The sequence below is a fragment of the Scheffersomyces coipomensis genome, assembly GCF_036884675.1.
Source record: "Scheffersomyces coipomensis strain NRRL Y-17651 chromosome Unknown DFJ63scaffold_1, whole genome shotgun sequence".
NCBI classification, from domain to species: domain Eukaryota; kingdom Fungi; phylum Ascomycota; class Pichiomycetes; order Serinales; family Debaryomycetaceae; genus Scheffersomyces; species Scheffersomyces coipomensis.
Window position 1 is genome coordinate 1,530,204 of NW_027042892.1, and position 26,466 is coordinate 1,556,669.

The following is a 26,466-nucleotide window of genomic DNA, read 5'->3' on the forward strand; positions in this document are numbered from 1 at the left end:
ATATTATAGATTTTGTTCATTATTAATAAATTATTCTTAATTACTTATTTATATCATTATTAAATGTAGTTTTAAATTACACGTCTGTAATGTAAATAAACGGCTGTAAATTTAAATTGAAAAAATTTAAATTGTGGCTCGTCTCGTCAGACACGTAGAATGTCGCAGGGTGTTGAACTTAATGTCGCTCTATTGTCACATGATCATTTGTACGACATGATCAATCGTATCTTTTAGAAATAGGCACAGTCCTTCTTTACAACACAGTTATGATCAGTGGCACAAACATCAAGAACATCGAATAACCACCATGTCATTTAATACATCGTCTAATAATAACAACAACGATCTAGAAAGAACGGCGACTAATCGATCTCTGCATTATAAAGATTATCCTGAATATGAAACCACATCTCATGCTATAGAGAATCAATTATATCAAATAAATTCAACTTTATTACCTACTTTAAAATCCCAAATTTATGAATTTAGCAAAGATTCATCGAATCCAAGTTTATCAGAGAAGATCACTACTTCTATAGATGAGATCACTAAGAAATACCAAGGCATAAATGATCATATTAAATCTTTAAATCGAATTATTCAAACTATTGAATCAAGTCATGAAGATATTGAAATTTTAAATTATTTAAAACAAAAGGAAAATATTCAAATTAAATTGATTAGAGATAGTTTAACTAATTTCAAAACTTATCAAAAAAGATTTGAATCTTATCATGTAAGGAATATCCCTCCTGATGATTTAGTTAAATCCACTCCACCTCAAAGTGGTGAAAATAGTGAAGGTCAAATTCAAGATCAAATCCAAGTCACTTATGAACCTATCAATGCAGAAGAATTAGAACAACAAACGTTATTAATAGAAGAAAGAGAAAGAGAACTTCATAGAATTCATCAAGATACTCAAAATATAAATGATATATTTCAAAATTTAGCTGGGATAGTAAATGAACAACAATTTCAAATTGATAATATCGAAAATAATATCTTTAGTTATAGTGAAGATGTTAGAACAGCAAGTCAACATTTACAACGAGCTGAAAGAAGACAGCGTTCTTCAACTGGGAGAATGTGTTGTTGTTTGGCTATCTTGGGTACGGTATTAGGTTTAATTGTAATTGTAACGTTCATATAAAAAGGTTCTATTCATTTCTATTAATTAATTAGTTAATTTTATTTTTTTTTATTTTATTTTTTTATAGTCTATAATGAAACATCTTTCTATAAAATTATTATTAATCAGTAGACCATATATTTATATTCCCATCATCACCAGCAGTAACTATAACTTCAGTTTTATCATCTAATGTAGCCCAAATTACAGAATTTATTTCATGAACTCCATGACCTTGATCTTTAACTGATTCAATAATCCATTTTCCTTCAACTTCCTTGTAGACCACTATTTTACTATCAGACCCTACTGAAACAATCTTCCCCGTTTTAGCTGACCAATCAACGGCATAGATAGGATATTTATGAGCTTCAGGTAAAATAGTTTCTTGTTCCCAAATCATTTCACTATTATGTTTAATTGAACTTGGAATATAATCATCATCAATATGTTTATCAACCACTTCAGTTATACTAGACCATAATCGTACTGTTAAATCATCACTAACTGATACAAGTCTTATTTTCTTAGGATCAGCATTTGGATTATGTTTATTTTCAAATTTTGAACACCAAACTGTTCCATTATGACCATTTAAAACTCCAACACATGACCAATCATCATCATCAATATCTTGTTTATAAATTCTGATAGTATCATCATATGAAGAACTGGCTAATAAATTTTGATTTGGATGCCATGTCACATTCTTAATATCATGTTGATGATCATTTAAAACTGATATACATTCAAATTCTTCTAAAGTTTCTGGATCAGTTTCCCAAATCCAAACTGTTTTATCTCTTGAACATGATGCTAAAAGATTTCCTGACCAATTCCAATCAATTGATTTGATTTCATTCTCATGACCTTCTATTATAGCCATTAAATTCCATTCATTATTTGGATTAGTTAATATTTCACTTTGATTAGCTAATATTTCATCATCATCAACTTCATTTTCAGGTTCATCAATCCCCCAGATTGATATCGTAGAATCAAATGATCCACTAGCCAAAGCAGGTAAATCCAAATAATTCTCCACCGGAGCATCTACCCCACCTAAGGGAGGTTTGAATGAAACAGCTCGTATTGATCGTTTATGAGTATCTTCTAATTTTGAAATTAATGGGAAATTCTGAACTTTGGATAATTTATAGATCTTGGAGGTTTTATCAGTTGAGGCAGTGGCTAATAATGGTAATGTGGGATGAGCACTCACACTCCATGCTTTATCGGTATGGGCCTTTATGGACTTTAACAATTCCACCATACTTAGTTCTATATCTCTAATGCTGTTGGTATCTATTATCTGATATGAAGTTTAAATTGATAACTAATGGATGTTGAAAAATTGAGATTGCTGATTATTTTTTTTTTTTGGCTGCATTTTTTTTCTTCTTCAGATATTTCAAACTTTCACCATTTGATAGTGAAGGAAGCATATCAAAGGAAGGTCTAAACAATGATCACGATAAGACATGTGGGGATACTAAGGGTGCCTCGATTGATACCATTGAGAAGTTCACTTCAATTCAGATTCAAATCTGATGATTCAAAAAAGAACAACAAAGACAATAAAGACTTAGCATCAAAATCTGATTCCAATAATGACGTTAGTGAATTCAATATTAAACCAGCTACTTCAAAATCAGCTCCTGCTCCGATTGATGCAACCAACCTGGGACTAGATAGACTTATCAAAAAGAATAATAAACCTTATATCCCTAAATTACAACATCAAAGAGTAGCTTATGAATATCCTGGTTTACCAAATGAAGATGACTTTACAAAATCTCAAAAACCAAAATTAACTACAAGATGGTCAAGATATATTCCTAAGATTCTTACGGTTATAGCGGCTGGATGGGGGGTTTATGCTATAAAAGTATGGATGTATGCACCTGAAAAGGGAGCTGAAAGTAAAGAATTATTAGATCCTGCTGAATTTCATAAATTTATTGTCACTCATAAAGAACAAATTGATAATGATCATTATTTAATTGAATTAGTTCCCAAATTTGATCATTGGAAGTATAGTTTCCATACTAATTATGAAGAAAAATCTCTTTGGAATGGTGATCGAATTTGGTCGGTAGATGTTAAACAACCTGATATTATGGTGGTAAGATCGTATACTCCATTACCTTTATTATTTATGAAATCAGAATATACTAGAACTGGGGAAAAGAAACCATTATTAAAAGTAGTGGAAAATGATTCCGGTGATTATGATAGAAATGGAGTGATGTGTCTTTATGTGAAAAGATATAATGATGGTGAAGTATCAAAATATATCACTAATAAAGAAGTCGGTGAAGAACTTGAACTTAGAGGTCCAAGAATTGAATATAAATTCCCTTATCATCCATTAAAAAAATTTCATACTCGACCAATGTTTAGAGATTTACCTTCTAAAATTGAATCAGAGAATTTATTAGATCATATTAAAACTATAAATGATTTACCTGATTTTGATAATATTAATTTCTTTGCAGCAGGTACTGGTATTGCCCCAATCTTACAAGTTTTATTATCAAGAAATCCATATCGTGGATTTGTTAATATTCATTATTCAGCTCAAAAACCAGGTGAATTAAAACCCCTTGAAAGATTCATGTTTTTCTTAGAAAAATTAGATCGTGTAAAGATTCATTATCATTATGATTCTGATAAGAAATCTATATTATCTAAGAAAGATATCTCTCCACCAACAGAACCAAATTATATAAGTCCAATGCGTATTGAAGATGAAACTCCAAATAGTGAAAGTGATAATTTAAAATTAAGATTAGATATTCTTCAAGGACAAGAGAAACAAGATCAAAAATCGAATATCATTACTGAAAGAGCTCCTCGTTATGAAAATGCCATTCAACAAGCTTTAATAACAAGTAATCAACCAAAAAAAGGTGCAAGTTTATCTATAGTATGTGGACCAGAGGGTTATATAGATTATGTTGCTGGTCCTAAAGATTTAGCTCAAAATGAACAAGGAGAAGTTAAAGGTTTACTTGGAAATAAAAAGTGGGATTCTAAGAATGTATTCAAATTGTAAATAAATAAAGTATTTTAGAGTCTTTTATTTTAAAAATAGACACATATGTACATATAAATATAAATATTAATGATACAAATTTTATATTTCTTCTTGTATAACACCAATCTTTTCACCAAAGTGTACTAAGATACGTTGAGCATCTCTATGTTTTGAACAAGTTAGTATTACTTCCTTTAATAAATCATGTTTCTGTAAACCACAAATAACTGGTTGCCAATCTATTTTATCTTGGTTTTCTTTACTATCTTTTTCTCCACCATTTTCGTGATCAATATCGATATCATCATCACTTTCAGGACCTAATAATTCATTACAAACTTCAAATAATTTCGTCTTGAAACCTAATTCACAAATTCTTTGAACGTAAGTTAAGAAATATTTATGGAAATCTTTGAATTCACCTAATAATTCACAACATAAGATTCTATTTTCTAAATGACTCACAGAAATGGCATTCTCTAAACTTTCAAACCCTTCTTTCATTAACATATTTTTAGAAATCTTATTGAAATATTTACCTCTTCCAAGCCGAGTTTTTCTAATAACTTCTTCATTGGTTTTATGTTCAAGTAAATCAATAATTGAAGCTTCATTATCAAAAAAGTTAGATGATTGAGGTTTCTTAATATTTTCATCATTACTATCCCAATAATGTGATCCAAATGACCACCAAGATTCACTAACAGTTTGCCAAATTCCTAAATCTTTATTATAAAGATATCCGGACCCATTCGATAAAGTCACTAATGGTATACCGGCAGAAGTCACTGCACATAAAGTAATATTATCTGATTTTGATAAACCATCTTCAATATATTTGGTATTTAATTCTAATAATGGGGTTATCAGAGTATTTAATTCTGCTTTCTTTTTCTCAATATCCCATACATATAATTCACCCAAAGCAGTAACTGCCATTAAATATTTCCCATGACTTTCAAGAAATGATATAGGAGATCCTAGTACTATAGGAGGGAAAATTCTTTTACCGGATGTATGAGAATATATTAAAACTTGACCATCAGCCGTACTTAAAGCCCAAAATATTGATCCTCCTTCACTTGCAAGTTGAATATATCTTGGTATGAAATCACACCATATTTCTTTATCCTTTTTAAAATAAGTTATACGTGATGGTTTAGTTTCATTGCCGGTACCATTCTTAATATCAAGTACATAAGTTTCATTTTCAATTTTACTTTGTAATTGGAAATTAAATCGTACTTTAGGTATAGCCAATCTTAATTTTGAAAAAATAGTATTAGGATTAAGAATAGGAGTTCCAATGAATTTCACCGGTTCTAATTCTCGTTTGACTTTTTTATTAGTGGTTGCAGTAGCTTCATCTTGTGATTTCAATCGTTTATTATCCTTGTAGAAATCATTAGATACTACATATGATGCTTTATCAAAATCCATTAATGATTTTGAACTTGATGAAATGATGGGGGTTTGGATGGATGGTGTGGAGGCTTTAGCATGTCCATTAGATTCAGAGGTACCATTATTAGATATTAACAACGGTTGAATTCTTCTTTTCCCATTTTTAGTAGTTATTTTTTGTTTATCTGTAGTAGCTATAGTTGCTGTCTTTGATGATTTAGAAGATGCTGTTATGGTAATTGGTTTTCCAGAAGTGGAGTTTTTACTAGCGCCCGATTGTCTTTCATTCATGGCAGAATGTAATATATCACTGGAAGTAGCTTCTGGTTCTTTCATTTCCGGTTTCGGTATAACTTCGGGTTTGATAGCTGCCTTCACATTATTATTAGAATTTAATGGATCACTCCCATTAACATCTTTGGAATCGGTATTGTTATTACCATTCGATGAACCATTTTTAGATAAATATGATCCATTCTTAAGATCTTCTTGTTTGATACTTATAGCATCTTTCAGATCTAATAATTCTATGGTTGGATTATTTGATCTTCTACTATTAGTAGGTTGATCCAGTTCATATTTATGATTCAAAGGTTTTATATGATCTTTTGATAATTTAATTAATTCATCATTAATTTCTGGTTTAACATAATCACCTAATTCATTTTGATCAAATTTAACAAGACCAATAGTTCCATCTTGAGAACTTAAAAATAATGTATCACCTTTCAGATTCCAACATAAATCAAGTATTGGTTGATCCACCGCATCTTGTAATATGAAAATAGGAGTATCTTTAGTGGAATTCCATACACTTAAAATTTTATCAGCTCCAGCAGTTGCCATTATATAATATACATTATTTTCTGTTTGGAATATTTTAGGATTGAATTTAACTACTTCACAAGTTAAACCATGACCTACTAAACTTACTTTATTTTGCCAACTTTTTGATCTTGAAATTAATGAAATCAAAGATACTTGATTCTTACTGGCAGTTGGAACTGAAACTAATTCACCTTCAGGTGACCATGAGATTCGTTTATAATTAACATTTATAGGATTTTTATTGATTAATCTTGATATTTTATTAAGTAATCTGAATTGATAATTTTTAGAAGTTGGATCAATTTTATATTGATACATATAAATTAACGTATCATCACCTAAAGTGATTAAATAATCATTTAAGGGGTCAAATGCTATACTTCTTTGAATGGTTAGTTTATCAAGATGAACCAAACTTGATAATTCTTGATAAGTTTGTTTGACTAAATCAAGAATATGAACTTTCCCATCTCCAGTACTAAATGCTATTAATTGAGAATCAGGATTCCAAGATAAATCCACGATAGCAGTTAACGATGAATTTTCTTCAAAGGGATAGATTAATTTGAATGATTGAGTGGCAAGATCATTTAAATACAAGTGACCATCTATATCGGATGATATGAATATATTAGGATCAAGAGGAGACCATTTTGCAATTGAAACTAATGATGAATGATAATCAAATGATTCAATTGGTTTAATCTCACCAAGTTGTTTATCATCAGTAGCTTTTAAAGCTCCTACATAGTCATCATAGTTCCATACATTCACCAAATGATCTTTTCCAGACGTTAGAATCTTTGTATCGTCATTATTTATTTGAATTGAATGAATTTCTCCACCATGTTGTATAGTAGGAAATTTTAGATATTTCATACTGCAACAATGGTTTTGACGTTAACTTAGTTACACTTTTTTTCCTCACGATGAATCGATCCTTGATATACAGATTGAATGATTATATCCTCAACTTCAATTGATGTAGTTATTATCCTATCTATGATAGATGTTTTGATTATATGGTTTAGAGTTGGGATTTGAATTGTGCTGCCTTTTTTGGAGTCGTTGTTTTAAACTCTGAATTCTCACCAAAAAAACTGGTCATGTGACTTCAAATTAGACAAAAAAAAAGTTTTAAAAATTATCACCAAATGAGATTTAAAATTGATAATATGGTTAACCATCGTAATCATTCATATTTAAACACATACATCTCATCATTTAAAGGGTTTCAATTCTGTATTTTGTATATATATCACATATTGGTGATTGACTGTTGAAGATAAAGTACTGTATTCAATTGATTGGGAGAAGGTTTAGCATATATTTTACTACTACAATAGGTGACGACGACGATAACTCATAATAATAATCATATATAACGATGGCCAGTGAAGAATATATTTCCGATTCAAGTTCTGACTTTACTGAATATTGGATCGATTTATTCTTAGGGATTAAAGGTAATGAATATTTCTGTGATGTTGATGATGAATATATTCGTGATCGATTCAATTTAACCGGTTTAAATCAAGAAGTGAATAAATTACCTACTTTAATCGATATAATAACGGATCTTCTTGATATAGAGCTGCAACCTGAAGAACATAGAGATGCTTTGGAACATAATGCTAGAATCTTATATGGATTGATTCATGCTAGATATATTTTAACTTCAAGAGGATTAAATAAAATGTTTGAAAAATTTAGAAATGGAGATTTTGGGTATTGTCCCAGAGTTCATTGTCAATTACATCCTTTATTACCGATTGGTCTTAATGATCAACCAAGATTAGCATCAGTTAAATTATATTGTGCCAAATGTGAAGATTTATTTAATCCAAAATCAGGTAGACATTCCATTATTGATGGCGCTTATTTTGGTACATCATTTCCGGCTATGTTTTTTCAATATTTTCCTCAAGTAATACCGGTTCATCCTAAGGAAACTTATGTACCAAAAGTATTTGGATTTAAATTACATGAATATTCAAAATTAAATAGATGGAGAGAATTACAAAGAATTAAATTGGAAAAGAGATTAACTAATCATGGTATTGAAATAACTAATGTTGCTGGGGGGTTCATAGTAGAGAATAATGAAGATCAAAGTCAAGATCTAGAAGAATCTTCATCTCAACAACTTCCTTAAATGAGTTTAATTCATTCCAATTTGTATAATACTTTATATTAATTTAGCATCTTTTTTTTTTATGTAAATAAATTGTTTGGAAATAATAGATTTGATTAAACTTATGATATTTATCAATGTTATATGTAGGTAGTCTCTTGTATCGAGTAGTTGTAGTAGACCGTCAGTGTTAAGGTTTCTAGACTTCTTCCATATTTAATCTTTGATGGTATGAAGGTTACACAAAACTGCACCAAATAGGAAAAGAAAAATTGTATGATAAAAAAAATGAAATATTGGAACCTTTACTTATACAGAGCCATTCAAAGGGTTTGAATGAACTGAACAAATATGAAGAGTGGGTTAAGAACTACTGCTGTACGATCCTTAAGAATCAAAGGTAGATTTTATTCTACTAATTCTGGATCAACCATAACTACTAATTCCGTTCAAACCATTCAAGGGATTGAGAAATTTCCTAATAATTCGACTATATTTTCATTAATTCAACCAACGGGGAAGATTCATATTGGGAATTATTTAGGAGCGATTAATAGTTGGAAAGAATTAAGTGAAGTAGAATCAGAAGGAACGAAATATTTATTTGGGACTGCTGATCTTCATGCTATAACTCAAACTATTGATGCTAAAATATTAAAACAATATCGAATGGAAGCTATTGCTAGTTTGATTTCAAGTGGATTGAATCCGGAGAAATGTATTTTATTTCATCAATCGGCTGTTCCAGAACATAGTGAATTGAATTGGTATTTGACTTGTATAACTAGTATGGGGATGTTGAATAGAATGACGCAATGGAAACTGAAAGCTCATCAAGATCAAACCAGTTCAATCTTTGAAGAAAAAGTATTGGAACAAACTAAAGCAGGATTATTATGTTATCCAGTATTACAAGCAGCTGATATTTTGATTTATAAATCAACTCATGTTCCAGTGGGAGATGATCAATCTCAACATCTTGAATTAACCAGAAATTTGGCTCAATCATTTAATCATATATATAAGACAAAATTCTTCCCCATGCCCAAAACATTATTAACACCTGCTAAAAAGATTTTATCATTAAGAAATCCATTGAAAAAGATGTCAAAATCAGATGTTGATCAAAGTTCATGTATTTATGTTACGGAATCATCCGAAGAAATATCGAAAAAGATTAGAAAAGCCACTACTGATTCAATTCAAGGGAAGATATATTATGATCCAGTGGGCAGACCTGGAGTATCAAATTTGATTAATATTATTTCAGGGTTAACGAAAAAGTCAATTGATGAAACCGTGGTTGATTTACAATGGATTAATGATCATAAACAATTGAAAGATCATGTTACAGAGTTGATTGTGGAAGAATTTAAAGAAAAGAGACATATGTATGATCAATTATTGAATGATGTGGCGTATCTTGATAAGATATGTCAACAAGGAAGAGATAAAGCACGAGAAATAGCTAGTGATAATATTAAACAAATAAGAGGTATTATTGGATTAGATTGATTGTTAAGATATCGGATAAATTAGGATAATTAAACTTGTAAATAGAAAGAGGATATTTAGATATCGTGTATATAGATAGTGCATGCACTTATAAATAGATTCAATTATATTATATCAATTGAAAGTAAAGGCGTCTGAAGTGAATAGATCTAGTGTGGGATATACATATTGATGATGATGATAACGCCTAGTTTAGCCGGATTAAAACTCATTGGCTCCTTTTACTACCCCTAACTATTAAGTATACAACAAACTGCAGTAACAGACTATTTAAGGAGAAGTATGTATGTATGTATGTACTATACCGCGTCTTGTCTTTCTAAGACTAGTTATTGTTGTGAAATCAAAGTAATTATAACCCTAATTGAAATACTGCAAAATAATTGATCCATCCACACTATACTATACAAAGTACATACAAAAAAGGAATGTTCTCGCGTCGCGTTTGTTTTCATTAACGCCAAAAAAATGAAATTTATGCGTAGTTCAAAAAACAACAAGAAAAGGCAGCCAATTTTGAAGTTTGGAGTTTGTGGTATTTCATCCATAGTTAACGTTAGTTAGGGTTGTTTGATTTACACTGTATGTTGATGTTCATTTGAGTAAGTGTAAGGATTGATAGACAGAAAGAAAGACTTAACTGTGTGAGATTATTACGTGCGTGAGTTCATTTTCTTTCAGTTCATTTCAGTTCATTTCAGTTCAACTTAAACAACAATCATAACAAACAACAACATTTACAAAAATTTATCATTTACAGTCATCTTTTTCTTATCCCATCCCATAGCATAACAATCATATCATCCAGGTAGTTATACTTACTTCAATCAATCAATCAATCAATCAATCACATTAATTGGTCATCCATCATCTCATCCACTTACCAGATTGAAGTCATCGTTGTTGTTTGTCTGTATTCGTTTGATTTATCCCTCCCCCTTTATATATATATACACATACATCTGCATTAGCATCATCATCACATAGTTATCGTCATCATCGTTACCTTTTGTTCGTTACCCTCGTCGTCGTCGTTGCCTGTCTTTTTTTTTCCTCCTTATATTCTAAATTTAGTTTGTTTATCGTTTTGACAATCGTTTGTTGTCGTCGTTTCTTTCCGTTATACCCTTTCGTTGTACTACTAATACTATAAATCAATATCAACTAATCATAATCATAATGAATTCAGAAGATCAAAACTATAAACGAATGCAAATCAAAGTATTATACTCATTCAATAATAATACCACCGTATTCTTATCAAGATCAAAGAATCAATATTCAGTTAAAACAGCTCAAATACCCATGTCAATAGTTTCAAATGATCATCAAGAACCAGAAATCATAACTTTAGGAGCCTTTGATTTAAAAAGTTGTATTCAACAAATCATAAAGAGTTCCCCTGAAAATTTTAAATTACAATCAGAAGATTATGCTGTTTATTATAAAGATGTTACTGAACAACCAGATGAACCATTCGTAGCGAATGGTATATTATCAGGTTATCTTAATATGTCAAAATCAGATTTAATTCCAGGTAGAGTTTGTCAAAATTTATCAGCTAGTTTCTTATTTGGTGATAAATCAAATGTTTCACCTTTAACTCTTGAAATAAGATTAAAATTACATACTATTGAGTTACAACCTCAACAAAATATTCCAAAACCTTCCCAACCTCAACAACAACAGCAACACATTGATCAACCAGTAAGGCAACAACAACAGTCTCATTCACATCACCAACATCAACAATCACATCAACAAATGCCTCATCCTAAGAAAAGACCTAATGATTCATCCATGAGTTATCCTCAAAAACGTCCAACTCCAATTGTACAATCAGCAATGAATTCTGCTATAAAAGCCACTAGAACAAAATCATTACCTATTTTCAATAACATTCCAAATCAAACGATGTTCAATATTATGAATTCGGATAAAATGAATAACAGTTCAAGATATGATAGTAAAAGTGTTCAAGATAGATTTAAACTGGCTCCATTTTTACTGGAAAAGATTATTGATAAACCAGTTAGAAAACATAGAAAACATATGATGGATCAACCTCAAAGAGCTATGAGAACAAGATCAATGGTTAATCATCCTATTGCTATTTCATCTCCTATAAATGAAGAACCCATGTCGGATAGTACTGATGATACAGAATATCGAGAACATAATGAACTTCGAGAAGAAGATGAAGAAGAAGAGGAGGATGAGGAAGAAGATGTCGATGGTGATGGTGATGGTGATTATGATGAACTTTCTCCATATACTCCTCAACAACCACCTTATAGACCTCAAGAGAATGTTTCATCTAATAATACCACCACATCAAAATCTAACCATAATGATACTTTCCAATCTTTACCTGATTTAGAAGATTTAGATAGTAAAAGAACTCATACTATTCCTCATACAAAATTACCTAAGAATCATGGATTAATTTGTGTTAATAGTAATTGTGCTACTATATCATCCATTGCATGGAGATATTTTGAAACTGAATTCAGACCTAATTATTTTGCTATTCATAGAGCAAAAGAGTTTGATAAAAAACATTATGAAGGTATGTTTGGACCATTATGTAATGCCTGTTATTTATTTTTAAGAAATAAAGGATTTATGAGACCGGAAAATGTGGTTAAGAAATATTTACAACAACAACGTTATAAAAGAGAATTAAAAAATAGAGAAGAAATTAATGAATTAATTAGTAATAGTGGAGTTCCTGAAATATCTCATTCTGGAAATAGTAATAATAATAATTCAAAGGAAAGATCAAATAGTTTAAGTGCTATTGCTATAAGGAAATCTTCTCAATTTGCTTCATCTCCAGGTATACCTCAATCTAATAAATTCCCAACACCATCTCATACTCCATCAGCTATAAATCAAGTGATTCAAAATAATAATAATGAATATCAAAGTTCAAAAATCAATCGTAGTTTAAATGATTCAAATAATTCTACCAAACAATCTCAATCTCAATCTCAAAATTATGATCTTAATGATTTAATGAATCAAATAAATTCATTTGGAGGTCCGTTAACTGATATTGATCCCTTACCTCAAGATCAAGGGTATACACCACCAATGATGGCTACTAAATCTAATACAAGAGTGATTAATATTTATGATGATGGGGAAGATAAAGAGAATTGTCCACCACCAGTGCCGCAATTACTTGAAGATAAAGATTCGATGAATTCATTTGATGCCATGATAGTTAAATCATTTACTCAAGTTTCACCTCAAAAATCAAGTAGTCCTCATGGCCAAAATGAATGGATGAATAGTTTATTTGCTGAACCAACTCCTAAGGATCAAGTTACCCCTGCTGATTCCAAAACTCCAACTGATGGATTAAAACAACCAGAAAAATTACATCCTAATATGCCCCATTTAAAAACTTTTACTACCAGTCATAAAAAATCATCATCTCCACCCGTAATTCATACTAATCATAATCATGGTCTTAATAATAAAAAGGCTAGAGTAGTGAATATGCCATCATCACCATTATTAACTTCTCATCAGAATTCCGATGATTTAGATCTTTTATTATCTGATATTGGGAAATCAGTAACTTATGGTGAACTTGATGATGAAATTCAAGATTTAGTATCGAAGAATAATCAATTTTTCAAAGAGAATTCATCTCCCAAGACAGCATCAAGAGTCAATACTACTAATCTGATGTTATCATGGACCAATAATACCAATAATAGTAACACCAGTAATAACAATCAAAGTGGTAATGGAGATGTAGGATCTACTCCAAATACTGATTTTTTTTCAAATGATGATATGATTCACGATGATAAATATAAAAATGAAGTTGAATTTAATGAAATGATGGCTAAACATCAATCTAATGATGTTTAATATTTCCTCCTCTCTGTACTATATAAAATTATGTATATGTAAATTATAATCCTTAATATATTATTATCTTTTTAAGGGAACTATTTGTAATTATTAATGATGGATATTAATTAAGCATGATATAAGATATTTTTGGTAGCGTTGGTCACGTGCTAAAAATTGACTATGATAAATCAGATTTTCATGTTAAACTGGCGAAATTTAAGAAATAATTAGTCGCCTGGCTAGCTCAATCGGTAGAGCGTTTGACTCTTAAGTTAGACATCAAAAGGTTGCGGGTTCGACCCCCGCGTTGGGCTTCTTCTAATTACCAACTTTATTTTTTTTTTATATATATTTTATTGTGAAAGTCTCCTTATAAAATTTATTGTGTAATGTGTATGTTCTGTTTACTGCCAATTTCCAATTTGCGTGATTTACGAATTGTTCGCATTGAGTTTAACTATGGAAAGAAGGAGAGAAGGATCATATTAATAAATTATTTCTTAACTGTATTGATTGATAGGAGTTTAACGGAAAGGAATAGAAAATATAATATCAACATAGAAAATAAAGTACGAATTTTAAATAAGAATTATAAATTAAAAGGTAAGCATTAGGCAAGGGTCTTTCCATTCTCAGTTTTTGAATCTTAACTTATAATTGTAGCTTTAACTATAGAGTTAATTGTTTGAATTGAATTGAACTTGAATTGAATTGGGTGATTGTTTGCTTATTTTGATTGTTTGATATTTGGTGACACTCCGCCTTAGTAAGTGAGATGTCGTGCGCCGGTTGAAACTTTTTTTTATTTTTTATGTGTGGGGGAGATTGTTAGCGCGAATGAGTGAACTGTCTTCTGAGAAATACAATAGCCGATTTTAACCTCATAATTTAAAATTTTTACATATAAATATAAATATCAACAAATAACAAACAAATATCATAATATAAACAAATCATCCTACTATAAACAAATTAATCCTATATATATATATATATATATTCAGTGCATGGTCCTTCAAGCATAACTTGGCATATACTTACACATACTCATAGCCATACACTCAATTCTTGCTGTTATTATCATTATATAGGATATTTATTGATTGAAATATGTCAACTCATCAAAGAAAACTAAGTAAAGCTTCTTTCTATATTGATATAGAAAAGTCTGCTTCCGATAATAATACTATTAATCAAGATTCATTATCATCAGGCCAAAATAATGAATCATCCATTAATAGTATCAATATCGATAATCCTCATCATATCAATATAGAAAATTCTCATATTGAAAACGAAATTAAACAATTATTAAAAGATGATTCTTCCCATTCATCATCATCAAAGAAATCAAATTTATGGATTAAAATCTTTACTTTCATCTTTTCATTATTAATCATTTTAACTTTAATTAATTTCTTATGTTTTGTCATTATGAATCATAAAGCTCAATCAAATAAATTAAATAATATTAATCTTGATGATGAAGATATTATTATTCCTCCTCCATCTATTAATATAGCTAAAATATCAAATGAACTTATAACATCAACTAAGTCAATTCCTAAAAAGGAAAAACCTTCAAAACCAATCTTAACTTCATTCACTATGACTCCTGAAGAATATCAACAACAATATAAACAATATCAAGATCAACCTGTTTTACCTCATAATAATTTCTTTCCTTATAAAGATGATTCTTCTTCTTCAACTTCATCTGATCCACCATCAATGATAAATGTTCCAGGGGCCTCAACCATATCGTCCACATCAAAATTATATGATCAACAAGTACCACCACAACCACATATGATTGTTCATGTTGAAAATGAATCTGAACTTGATCAATCTTCAACTTTAACTAAAGCTCAATCTGATTTAAAAGAAATCTTTGCTGTAAATCCCATCATCCTTATTTCCAATAATAATCAATTTCAACATAAATTTGAAACAATCTTAATGAATATCAATATTCATCCTGAACCAAAAATTGTTAATTTAATCAAACATCCAAATTATAAATCAATCTTATCCTATCTTGAATCAACATTTGAAGATTTAAATGATGATGACAATGTTGATTATAAAGAATTAGATGAAGATGATAAAGAATCTTTACATCAACTTAATAAAGGGGATAATATCCCTCGATTATTCATTGGTGGAGTCCCTCATGGAAATTATTATAAGATTTTAGACTTGTTTGAAAAAAATCAATTACAATCTTATTTAAGAGAAAATGGGAAAGGGAAAATCACCATTGGTTAATCTAATCTAATCAATTCATGTCTTGTTTGTTTTGATTGTTTTTATTGTTTGTTTCATGTTAATGTCCCATCATATTTCATCTATTTATTTATTTTACGACCATTTTACTTTTGAAAAGTTTATATGATACCCCCTTCCCTTGTTAATTGGTTAATTAGTACCGTACCCTGTTTTTGATTGCTTTTATGTTATGGTGATATCCTATCCAAACTATGCGTCATCGTTATTGACGTTATCGTTATCGTCTTTTATACCTTATATATATATATATAGTTAAACTATCCTAAATATATAAAAAAAGTATCATTAAAAATCGCAAATTGTGCTGTAAAAAAAATGTATATTTGTGCTGTAAAAATTTTTTACAACACTTTGGTTTGATTCAAGACAATCATGATATAGAAGGGAAGGGGGCTAATATGTGTGGTATATTAAGCTTGATAACGATCAATCAAGATGAGAAGGATGTTGATATACCGTGTTGTATTCCTCAAAATGAGTTAATTACCAAATCTATTGATGATCAACCGTTTCAAATTTGGGAAACTTTACAAACGAATACTTTCTTACATCAAGATTTAATTAGAAATATAAAGGAATTATCCAATCAAGATATTAAGAAATTGAATAATTTAGATAAATTACGTTCATTAACTCTTGAATTGAATAAATTGAATAATAGAATTAATAAACAGAAGAAAACTAAAATCAAGACTAAGAAGAATAAGAAGAAAGATGATGAGGAAGTAGAACAGGTACAAGATAAATCAGATCCTATTGATATTGATAAGAAGATACGATTAGTTAAACTTCAAATCAATGAGATCATGGGTCAAGATGAATCAGAATCAGATCAAAATGAATCATCACCCATTACCGAATCACAAACCATATCCCAGGAAACCTTTGAATCATTAATCTATAAAGTATCTAATCGTGGACCTGATTATTTAAATTATACCCAATTTCAACAACATGCTAATGATCTCATTTCATTTCAATTGTTTTCTTCAATCTTATCATTAAGACAACCGTTCACAACTCAACCTATCATAACTTCAAATCATCAATTTATCTTACAATTTAATGGGGAATTATATAATGATGAATGTTTATTGGAGAATGATACTCAATTCATCATGGATAAATTATCTCAATCCCCAGGTTCAAGAAGAGAGAATATTTTCAATATTTTAAATGAATTAAAAGGAGAATTTGCTTTTATCTTGTATGATTTATTACATTCTGTGGTTTATTTTGGAAGAGATAAAATTGGAAAGAGATCATTAGTCTATTTATGGAAAAAGACTGATCAAGATGATCAACAATTATTAATCAGTTCTATACCAGAAGTTAATCATCATGAAGGACAATTCATTGAATGTGAGAATAAAATCTATGAATTTGATTTACATTCAAAACAATTACAAATATTTGATTATATTAATCATGATCAATGTTATACTCCATTGAAATTTAATGACGATATACCTAATGAACAACAACAAATATCAAAAGTTTATCAAGCTTTAAAATCATCAACTTATAAACGACAATTATCCATCAATCCTTTACATCATGAAGAAATTGAAGGTTCAAGACCATCATTAGCTATTTTATTCAGCGGTGGATTGGATTGTACGATTATAGCCAGTTTAATTTGTGAAAATATCATTGACTATAATCTCCCCAATAAAACAATTGATTTATTAACAGTTGGATTTGATAATCCTAGAATTAATCAATTAGCAAATAATAGTCCCGATCGAATCTTAGCAAAGAAATCTTGGTTTTATTTACAAAAGAAATATCCTACTATTAATATTCGATTGATTGAAATTAACGTAAGTTATAAACATTGGTTAATTCATAAACAACGAGTATTGGATTTGATTTATCCTAGTAACACTGAAATGGATTTATCGATTGGTATTGCATTTTATTTCGCTAGTGGTTGCAATGATGATTTAACTACCAAATCTCAATTCAAGAGTGTTATTACACTGGAAGTTACGTATGATGATTTTATCAAAGATGAAACGGTATATATTGATGTTGAATCAAAGTACATGTCAAAGGCTAAAGTTTTATTCAGTGGATTGGGAGCGGATGAATTATTTGCAGGATATAGTAGACATGAATCAATCTTTCAAAATATAACTGAACAAGATGATGTTAATCAATTATATGATAAATTATCCTCTGAATTAATCAATGATATTGAAATCATTTATAAACGAAATCTAGGAAGAGATGATCGAGTTATTTGTTGTTGGGGTAAAGAATTAAGGTATCCTTATTTAGATGAAGAATTTATAACATTAGTTATAAATGAAATTGAACCAAATTTAAAATTAAACATCATGAATGATAAGAAATTAATTAGAAAATATTTATTAAGACAATTAGCTAATGATAAATTACAATTATCATGGGTTAAAGATGAATTAAAGAGAGCTATTCAATTTGGTGCAAAATCTGCTAAATTAGAAATTGGACAAAATAAAATTAAAGGTACGGATATATTATAAATAAATAAATAAATAAAATAAATAAGTGTATATAGGTTTATAGACAATATAATAGATAAGTAAAATAGTTATAGATACATGATGATATTCTATTAATGGTTTTGTTTGTTTTGTAATTCATGGACCCATTTTGGTTCAATAACTAATACTTCACATTCAGTAAGTAAATTATCCGCTGATTCATTATCAACATCAGAATCATGTTCAGGAAACTTGTAAACTTGACCTTTGATCCAACATTTTCTACCAATCTTCTTAATCAATGAACATTTAATAATCACAAATTGATCAACATAAGTTGGCTTTTTATAATTTATATTTAAATTAGCAGTGACACCCTTTTTACTTTCAAAATTTTGAAAGGCTAGTCTACATGTTAATTCATCCAATAAAGTAGCTAATAACCCTCCGTGGATTATCCCTTCATGACCTGATAATTTTGATCCTAAATGGAAAAATGTTATCGAAAAATTATTTGTGATTGAATCACCTTGATCTGGGTTTATATCTTGATAATTCCAATATTTCTCATCGATGAAATATAATGAATCAGATCGATAATTGATCTTATCTTGACCTTTTAAAGTGTATCCTGTTAAATTAGGCCAAATATTCTCTTTGATTAAATGTAAATTTAAATGATTCTTAAGATTAAATTGATCATATTTGTGGATATATTGTTGATAAGTTGGATTCAGCTTTAAGGTTAAGTCATATTCATCCACAACCACCACATCGTCGTCGTCACCACCATCTAAACCTTTGGTTAATTCACTAGTTGAATTAACTAAGGTTGGAACATCATCAATATCTATCTGTGCCATTATCCTTGTCTTGTCTATAAAATCTCCCGAAACAAATAAAATCGATTTGGTTTTGAGTCTAACCCTGACAATCTATTTATACTTCACTTTACTTCGGAGTTTGTTGGGATTATTTAAAACTTATCAAGAAATAACTATAAATCGTATCATGAATTGAAAGGGATCGTATTTGTGTCCATGGATATTGTTATCCGAGGAAAATCCTTCTTTATACCGAACTGTGGGGCTTACCAAAAGAGAAATGTACTGCGGTGTGGATGCTATAGATAAATAACTTTATATTAAATAATAGATGATATTGCTAAACTAAACACAGCAAGAAGATAGATAAATAGATAAATAGATAAATAGATAGAATAAAAGAATAAACAAAAAGAGATATTAAACGATTGAGATGAAACTGAAGTAATTAAAAAAAAAAAAACAGCTATTATACATAGGATTTGAATACGTGTTTAAAGGTTGATTTTGCATCCTTTTCAATGATATTACCATGACATAAAACAATCTTTTCGAAATTCCAACCATAGATAGCTTTTAAACCTGGACCACTCTTCTTTGAAGCTAAAAGATTAAAGAAAAAGGTTCCAAGGGAACTATGAGGTTGTAAAAATCTAGTAAGAAATGACCAACCACTATGAGGATTAAATCCCTTTGGATAACCAGTTTGAGGAGAATATTGTTCGGATACAACTTTACCAGTGGTAGTACCTTCTGCACCTAAATTGAAAATCAAATCAGCTTCAAATAAAATCTTTGAATTTGATTCATAAACCACCAATTCTTTATTAGCATGGAATGGTAAAAATACAAATTCAAAATTATTTAAAATAGTATCTTCTTTAATTCCAACATCAGTAGATAATTCTTTCTTTGAAAGTAATTGATTACCTAAAGTTTCAGGAATCTTATAATCAATTTCAAATTTATCAAATGTAACGGAATCCAGACCAATGATTTTAGCTTCAGGATAAACTTCTTTAAATGATTTAATAGCCATAGTATGTTCATTATCAGGAATAATTAAATGAGTAACATTGAATTTATCAGCTTTAAGATCTCCAGTTAATAATTGTAATCCTTTAATAACTTCTGGACCATAAGGCATAGCAGACCAAACCACAATTGAACCATTATGATTAATTAAAGCCATTCTAGCACCAAAATTAAAGTAGCCACCTCTTAAGAATGGCAGCGAAGTGATAACGACATTATCTGTGATCTTTCTACTGGTAGTGATTAATGGGACTGGATAAACCATTGTTGCTGGTGTTGCTTTGGGTAATTACTAGTGATACTAATTATTAGATTATGAAAAATTTATTGATTGCAAATACAAAGTCATTCGTATTTATATTACACGAAATTTTGATTTTGGCTTAGGCTGCGGCAGAAAATTAATGATTAGAAAAAAGAAGAGCGGTAATTTTTCTGACCAAGTCTGGACCAGATGGGCCAGCAAACGCCGATAGATAATAACGGTTTTAAACCACATTTAATTAATAATAATAATGATAGATTTATTTATTTGATTTAAAAAGAAAAGATTATATATGAATTAAAAAATAATATGAAAAATGTATGATTTAAAAGAAAAAGAAATAGTTAAATTTATGGTGGTATATATTTATTTATGTATAAAATAGTATAACCGTTATTTAAAAACCGTTATTTCGAGGCTGAAGTTGGAAGTGAAAAGGATGGAAATAAGAAAGTAAGTAAGTTAGAAAGGAAATAAGGAAGGAAGAAATTGAAATGATATGATTAAATAAATGATAATGATGTTGATGATGAGTAATGAATGAATGAATGAATGAATGACGAGGGATTTGATTCTAGACAATATCTAATTCATATAATACGAATGGTTCATATTCTGTATCAACTAATGAAGCATATTCATGTAAATTACTACTATTTTTCTTATCATCAGAACCACTACCACCTAAATAACCAAATTTATCAATTAATTCCTTTTTAGATTTAGATAAATTCTTAAGATTTGCTTGATCAAATTTAATTAAATAATAATTAAATTGAGGTGGTAAACCATATCTTAAAACTGATTCAACATAAACTCTTATAATTTTAATATGTAACCAAGCTTGAAAAATATCGGAATATGCAGTTTTTGATAATCTAATTAAATCATTCTTTAATTTAATTTCAGTTTGTTTAGTTAAATCAAATTCTTTTCTTAAACTATTTAAAACATCTTCATTATATTGAAAATCATTTCTTGGATGCCATTTTCTTTCTCTTGAAGCAGTAATAAAATCATTTTGATATTTTTTAAATAAAGTTACTGAAAATAATGAATATTCAGCATCACTAGCAATTAATTCTGATGATCTTGGTATAACAAATTCAGTTAAAGTTTCATAATGAGAATTCCAATCATCAACAAGATTCTTTGGTACAGCAATTAAAATAGTAGTTAAATGTTCAGAATTTAATACAAATTGATCAGGTTTAACAATTTCATGTAATGATTTAATTGATAAATCTCCATTTTTCTTTCTATCAGCTGCTAAAAAATTAGATTTAGCACTTTGATAATTTTGATATGATTGTCTAACATCATTATCTAAAGTAATAGCTTCATTAGAAATTATTTGAACTAATTGATTGATTGGTTTATCTAATCTATATTTTGATGAATTCCAATTGAAATGTTCAATATAATCAAAAATTGATTGATTATTGATGATTCTTGATTTACTATTTTTTAATTCAGTAACATTATTTAAAATATCAATCACTTTATAAACTGATGAACTCAATTGAGAATCTATTTTACTTAATTCTTCACTTTCTTGAACTAATGAATCTAATGTACCACTTTGAAAATCTTGTAATTTTAATTTATATAATAAATTCTTTCCTCCTGATAAATCATTTTCTAACCAAGATTGAGCATTGGTTGATTGTGGTAATGAAAGAATCAAATATTTAGCAATTGATGTCATGTTAGATCAATTTATCCCACCATATATTGACGAATTGCTTTGTTATTTAATCAATTGATCAAAAATTCAACAATATTATAAATAGTTTAAGATGACCTTTGGTCAAATTAGTTTTATCTTTAATCCTCCTCCTCGTTGACTTCAGAAAAAATTAAAATTAGGCAAAACAATTCTAGACTTCCTAATCGGGTAATATATTAAATCAATACACTTCCAATGCTAAATAAATTGAGTTTCACACGTAAATCACGTGCATCTCATTGAGAAAAAAAAAGAAGAGAGAAAAAAAATTTAGTTAAATATCAAAAGCTGTTTGTTAATATAGGAAATAGAAGTGATTTAGAGTTAAAGAGAAAGTGTTTAGCATATATTACACTTTGTTCTTGTTGTTGTAAATAGTGTATAAGTCATATCAATATCATGAGTAATTCATTAGAAGTATGTTCATTTAAAAGCGGGTTATCTTCAGGTAATCTCAATATAAATTGATTGTATAATTTATACTAACTGATATTTATTTATAGGAACGACTCAAGACTCATTCATCTGCCTTTGATGGATTATTATCATTAATACCAGCCAAATATTATTATGATGATGCTACTCAAGACCAATGGAAACAAAAGAAGAAATCATCTCAAGAATTAGCTGATAATAAACGATCTAAATTGGATCCTGATTCTAAGAAAAATGCAGATGATTATGTAAATGGTAATGCTACTGCAAAAGATGTCATGGATAATAAAGCTAGTAAAGCCAAACGAGTAGTATTACCAGGCTCTAAAGTGAAACCAGCACAAGAACCAGTACAAGAAGATGATGAAGAAGAAGAAGAAGAGGAAGAATCAAAAGAAGTTGATGATGAATCTAATTCAGATGATTCCGATGATTTCATACATGAAGAATCAGCTGCACAATTAGTATTTGATGATGATGGAAATGAAATTGAAATAAATGATGATGATAGTAATACTAGTGATGTTAATGATGAACAAGAGTTTAAAAAACAAAAAGTTCAAAATATTTCAACTAAAAAGAATGGGAAATCACTTTCACCAGAAGAACAATTAAAAAGAGAAGAAAATTTAAAGAATTTACGAGAAAAATTAGCAAATAAGATAAGTACATTAAAAGAAAAAAGGAAAGCTCCAGGTACTAAAGGTAATGGAGTAGTTAAATCAAGAGAACAAATCTTAGAAGAACGTAAAAGAAAAGAAGAATTAAAGAAAGAATTAAAAAGAAAAAGACGAGAACAAGAAGAAGAAGATGAAGATGATGATGGTGAAGAAAATTCTGATGATGAAAGAGATGAAGATGATGATCAAGATAAAAGTGTATTATTTGGAAATATAGTATTTAATGATGGATCAAGAGTAACATCAGATTTAACTAAACTTCGTAATACTGCTGATAAGAAAAAACAAAAGGGTCCAGCTAATAAAGATATTAAAGGTCATTTACAAAAATTAGAACATAAGAAACGTAAATTGGCTACTTTATCAGAAGAAGATCAAGCCAAACAACAACAAAAGGAGAAATGGCAAAGAGTTATGAATCAAGCAGAAGGGATTAAAGTTAAAGATGATGAAAAATTATTAAAGAAAGCTCTTAAGAGAAAAGAAAAGCAAAAATTAAAGAGTGAAATCGAATGGAGAGAAAGAAAACAAGTAGTTAAAGATACTGTTGATGCTAGATCTAAGAGAAGAGAAGAAAACTTGAAATCTAGAAGAGATAATAAAGGTAAAAAGAGTAAGAATCAACCAAGATTAAAGAAATTCACTGGTATAGTAAATAAAGCCGCTAAAAAGAGAGCTGGTTTTGAAGGAAGTGCCAAATCAAAGAAGAAGAATTAAAGTGAATCCCTTTAATTACATAGACATTTATATATACTATATATAGATACATTAAAAAGTAGCAAATATAGAAAAGTTTTTTTTTTGCATTTTTCCTAATTAGGACTATGTTTACTTCCTGCATATTGCATTTTTATAGTTTTTGATGAAATTTAAAAAATGGCTGCCCCTTTGATTTTAACAATGCAGTTTTAAACAATTTGGTCAACGTATTCATCCAATTAGAAACCAATCAATTGAAGTCAATCAATTAATCAAACCAAATCGAATCAAATCATGTCATTCCCAATCCCAGAGCAAGCTAAGAATTTCTTAGCTGACATTGACCACGTAAGTATAGGTAGTTAAACGATAGATCATAAGTTCTTTTACTAACGGTTGCTTTTTCAATTTAGAGAACCAGTGGAAATACAGTTTTACATCAATTTGAAGCTCAAACTGGTTTACCAAGATCATATGCTGTGTTAGGATTCGTTGCTGTTTATTTCGTATTAATATTTTTAAACGTTGGTGGTGTTGGTCAACTTTTATCTAACATTGCTGGATTTGTCGTTCCAGGTTATTATTCTTTACTTGCTTTAAGTACTGTTTCTAAAAATGATGATACTCAATTATTAACTTATTGGGTTGTATTTGCCTTTTTAAATGTTATTGAATTCTGGTCAAAGGCTATCTTATACTGGATTCCATTCTACTTTTTATTCAAAACTATCTTTTTACTTTATATTGGTATCCCAGCTTTTGGAGGTGCTACTACTGTCTATCTTAATATTATTAAACCATTCGCTGAACAATATATCTTAGCTGAAGGTGCTGGTATTGCTAAGAAGCTTGATGAAGCCGCTGAAGGTATTTCATCTGGTGTTGAATTATAAGTTTAATTTATAGTGATCGGAAAAATGTGAGATGAAACAATTTGCTATTTATCTATCTTTAATTCATTATTTTATATATGTTATCATATTAAATCAGTGAATATTTATCTTTTATTTATTAAATCAATATATAAATTATATCTGGTTTTTACTCTATAATCTTTAAATAGATAATCTATGGCTTAATTAAATTCAACCACGGGATTGTCACCATATTTAACAACTCTTAAAGCAGCAGTTCTCTCAAATCCAAATGGAACATCATTAATAAAATCATTTCCCATCATAATAGCGAAACACCAAAGCATCATTGTAAAAGTCACACTTAAAAGAGCTCCACCAGCTTTTGGTAATTGTCTTCTATAAGTTTGTAATAATAATCCATATTGAAACAAGACATTCTGTCCTTTAGTACCATTGGTTAAAGTTTGATTTGGAGCATATGTGATTAATTTACTAATGGCTGAAGGTTGATGTTCAGCAGTTGTCAAGAGTCTTCTTGACAATAATTGAAATGGTTTTATTCTTAAAATTGATTTAGAAAACATATTGAAAGTAGTTAATGTAGTAGTTTGTATGGTTGAACTACATACACCTTATTCAACAAACTACCGAAAAACTTGTTCTTTATATATCAATAGATTTAAATGGACAAAGCCCATATATTTTTTGCAATCATTTTTGTTCCTATATAACTCTCAGTTCAAAAATCAAACCCCGTTATTTTTTTCTTTTGTAATTGACAAATTTTTGATCATCAAATTGAATTTGCAACTATCCGAATTATTCAAACTCCTTTCAATGTCCCTAAATTGTCCGGAACCCAGTCATTACACTAATCATTACAGTCATTTGATTTGAATTTTAAAAATAAAACAGAAAAATTATTAAATATTAAGGCAAACTATTAACGATAAGAAAAGTTAAACTATACTAAAACTAAACTAAAGAGTGGAGGACATGATCAATGAATAATCATAAAAAAAAGCTTAAAAAAGAATACAAACAAAGAATAAGATAAACATATAAATAACAATTTAATAAATAGTAGAAGTTAACCAGTTGAAAAATAATACAAGAAAAAGGTACCAGAAAGTACGTAAGAAGCAATAATAATAATAAAAAAAAAAACAATTTAACAACCAGCGTTGAATATTAATATACAAAAAAAGGACATTGTTCTAATTCAAATTTATTTTTTTTTTTGATTCTAAGTG

General features: G+C 28.9%; 15 protein-coding genes and 1 non-coding gene across 16 annotated transcripts; 10 read left to right on the forward strand and 6 right to left on the reverse strand. All coding sequences in view use genetic code 12, as the record gives it.

Annotated features, from left to right (window-relative positions):
- Window positions 1–106: 106 nt before the first annotated feature.
- Window positions 107–1,206, forward strand: PEP12 (SNAP receptor). Its single transcript, XM_064904447.1, has one exon. It carries the CDS (start codon window positions 311–313, stop codon window positions 1,154–1,156), a length of 846 nt encoding a protein of 281 aa, XP_064764861.1. The 5' UTR covers window positions 107–310; the 3' UTR covers window positions 1,157–1,206.
- Window positions 1,207–2,504, reverse strand: DFJ63DRAFT_25224 (iron-sulfur cluster assembly protein). Its single transcript, XM_064904446.1, has one exon. It carries the CDS (start codon window positions 2,406–2,408, stop codon window positions 1,257–1,259), a length of 1,152 nt encoding a protein of 383 aa, XP_064764862.1. The 5' UTR covers window positions 2,409–2,504; the 3' UTR covers window positions 1,207–1,256.
- On the forward strand, window positions 2,505–4,234 carry DFJ63DRAFT_25232 (oxidoreductase). Its single transcript, XM_064904449.1, has one exon. It carries the CDS (start codon window positions 2,601–2,603, stop codon window positions 4,191–4,193), a length of 1,593 nt encoding a protein of 530 aa, XP_064764863.1. The 5' UTR covers window positions 2,505–2,600; the 3' UTR covers window positions 4,194–4,234.
- Window positions 4,234–7,540, reverse strand: DFJ63DRAFT_25222 (uncharacterized protein). Its single transcript, XM_064904445.1, has one exon. The coding sequence runs from the start codon at window positions 7,284–7,286 to the stop codon at window positions 4,275–4,277; it is 3,012 nt and encodes a 1,003-aa protein (XP_064764864.1). The 5' UTR covers window positions 7,287–7,540; the 3' UTR covers window positions 4,234–4,274.
- On the forward strand, window positions 7,541–8,662 carry CKB2 (casein kinase 2 regulatory subunit). Its single transcript, XM_064904444.1, has one exon. It carries the CDS (start codon window positions 7,795–7,797, stop codon window positions 8,560–8,562), a length of 768 nt encoding a protein of 255 aa, XP_064764865.1. The 5' UTR covers window positions 7,541–7,794; the 3' UTR covers window positions 8,563–8,662.
- A 1-nt stretch (window position 8,663) lies between these two features.
- On the forward strand, window positions 8,664–10,220 carry MSW1 (tryptophan--tRNA ligase). The gene has a single exon (XM_064904443.1). It carries the CDS (start codon window positions 8,893–8,895, stop codon window positions 10,054–10,056), a length of 1,164 nt encoding a protein of 387 aa, XP_064764866.1. The 5' UTR covers window positions 8,664–8,892; the 3' UTR covers window positions 10,057–10,220.
- A 699-nt stretch (window positions 10,221–10,919) lies between these two features.
- On the forward strand, window positions 10,920–14,131 carry DFJ63DRAFT_25218 (uncharacterized protein). The gene has a single exon (XM_064904442.1). It carries the CDS (start codon window positions 11,236–11,238, stop codon window positions 13,942–13,944), a length of 2,709 nt encoding a protein of 902 aa, XP_064764867.1. The 5' UTR covers window positions 10,920–11,235; the 3' UTR covers window positions 13,945–14,131.
- A 31-nt stretch (window positions 14,132–14,162) lies between these two features.
- On the forward strand, window positions 14,163–14,243 carry DFJ63DRAFT_t11. The gene has a single exon. It is a non-coding gene; the product is annotated as a tRNA-Lys (tRNA).
- Window positions 14,244–14,791: 548 nt separating this feature from the next.
- On the forward strand, window positions 14,792–16,407 carry DFJ63DRAFT_25260 (uncharacterized protein). Its single transcript, XM_064904451.1, has one exon. The coding sequence runs from the start codon at window positions 15,040–15,042 to the stop codon at window positions 16,195–16,197; it is 1,158 nt and encodes a 385-aa protein (XP_064764868.1). The 5' UTR covers window positions 14,792–15,039; the 3' UTR covers window positions 16,198–16,407.
- DFJ63DRAFT_25215 (putative asparagine synthase) lies at window positions 16,407–18,774 on the forward strand. The gene has a single exon (XM_064904441.1). The coding sequence runs from the start codon at window positions 16,617–16,619 to the stop codon at window positions 18,726–18,728; it is 2,112 nt and encodes a 703-aa protein (XP_064764869.1). The 5' UTR covers window positions 16,407–16,616; the 3' UTR covers window positions 18,729–18,774.
- On the reverse strand, window positions 18,691–19,806 carry DFJ63DRAFT_316790 (uncharacterized protein). Its single transcript, XM_064906735.1, has one exon. It carries the CDS (start codon window positions 19,550–19,552, stop codon window positions 18,821–18,823), a length of 732 nt encoding a protein of 243 aa, XP_064764870.1. The 5' UTR covers window positions 19,553–19,806; the 3' UTR covers window positions 18,691–18,820.
- Window positions 19,768–21,100, reverse strand: DFJ63DRAFT_25213 (uncharacterized protein). The gene has a single exon (XM_064904440.1). It carries the CDS (start codon window positions 20,811–20,813, stop codon window positions 19,983–19,985), a length of 831 nt encoding a protein of 276 aa, XP_064764871.1. The 5' UTR covers window positions 20,814–21,100; the 3' UTR covers window positions 19,768–19,982.
- VMA5 (H(+)-transporting V1 sector ATPase subunit C) lies at window positions 21,101–22,888 on the reverse strand. Its single transcript, XM_064904439.1, has one exon. The coding sequence runs from the start codon at window positions 22,519–22,521 to the stop codon at window positions 21,388–21,390; it is 1,134 nt and encodes a 377-aa protein (XP_064764872.1). The 5' UTR covers window positions 22,522–22,888; the 3' UTR covers window positions 21,101–21,387.
- On the forward strand, window positions 22,732–24,660 carry DFJ63DRAFT_25265 (ribosome biosynthesis protein). Its single transcript, XM_064904452.1, has 2 exons — window positions 22,732–22,959; window positions 23,046–24,660. The coding sequence occupies exons 1-2, from the start codon at window positions 22,942–22,944 to the stop codon at window positions 24,372–24,374; spliced, it is 1,347 nt and encodes a 448-aa protein (XP_064764873.1). The 5' UTR covers window positions 22,732–22,941; the 3' UTR covers window positions 24,375–24,660.
- On the forward strand, window positions 24,513–25,340 carry DFJ63DRAFT_25245 (uncharacterized protein). The gene is made up of 2 exons (XM_064904450.1): window positions 24,513–24,704; window positions 24,770–25,340. The coding sequence occupies exons 1-2, from the start codon at window positions 24,651–24,653 to the stop codon at window positions 25,247–25,249; spliced, it is 534 nt and encodes a 177-aa protein (XP_064764874.1). The 5' UTR covers window positions 24,513–24,650; the 3' UTR covers window positions 25,250–25,340.
- A 91-nt stretch (window positions 25,341–25,431) lies between these two features.
- Window positions 25,432–25,797, reverse strand: DFJ63DRAFT_310686 (uncharacterized protein; the record flags this gene model as incomplete). The annotated part of the gene is made up of 1 exon (XM_064905633.1): window positions 25,432–25,797. The coding sequence occupies one exon, from the start codon at window positions 25,795–25,797 to the stop codon at window positions 25,432–25,434; it is 366 nt and encodes a 121-aa protein (XP_064764875.1).
- Between the last annotated feature and the right edge of the window lie 669 nt (window positions 25,798–26,466).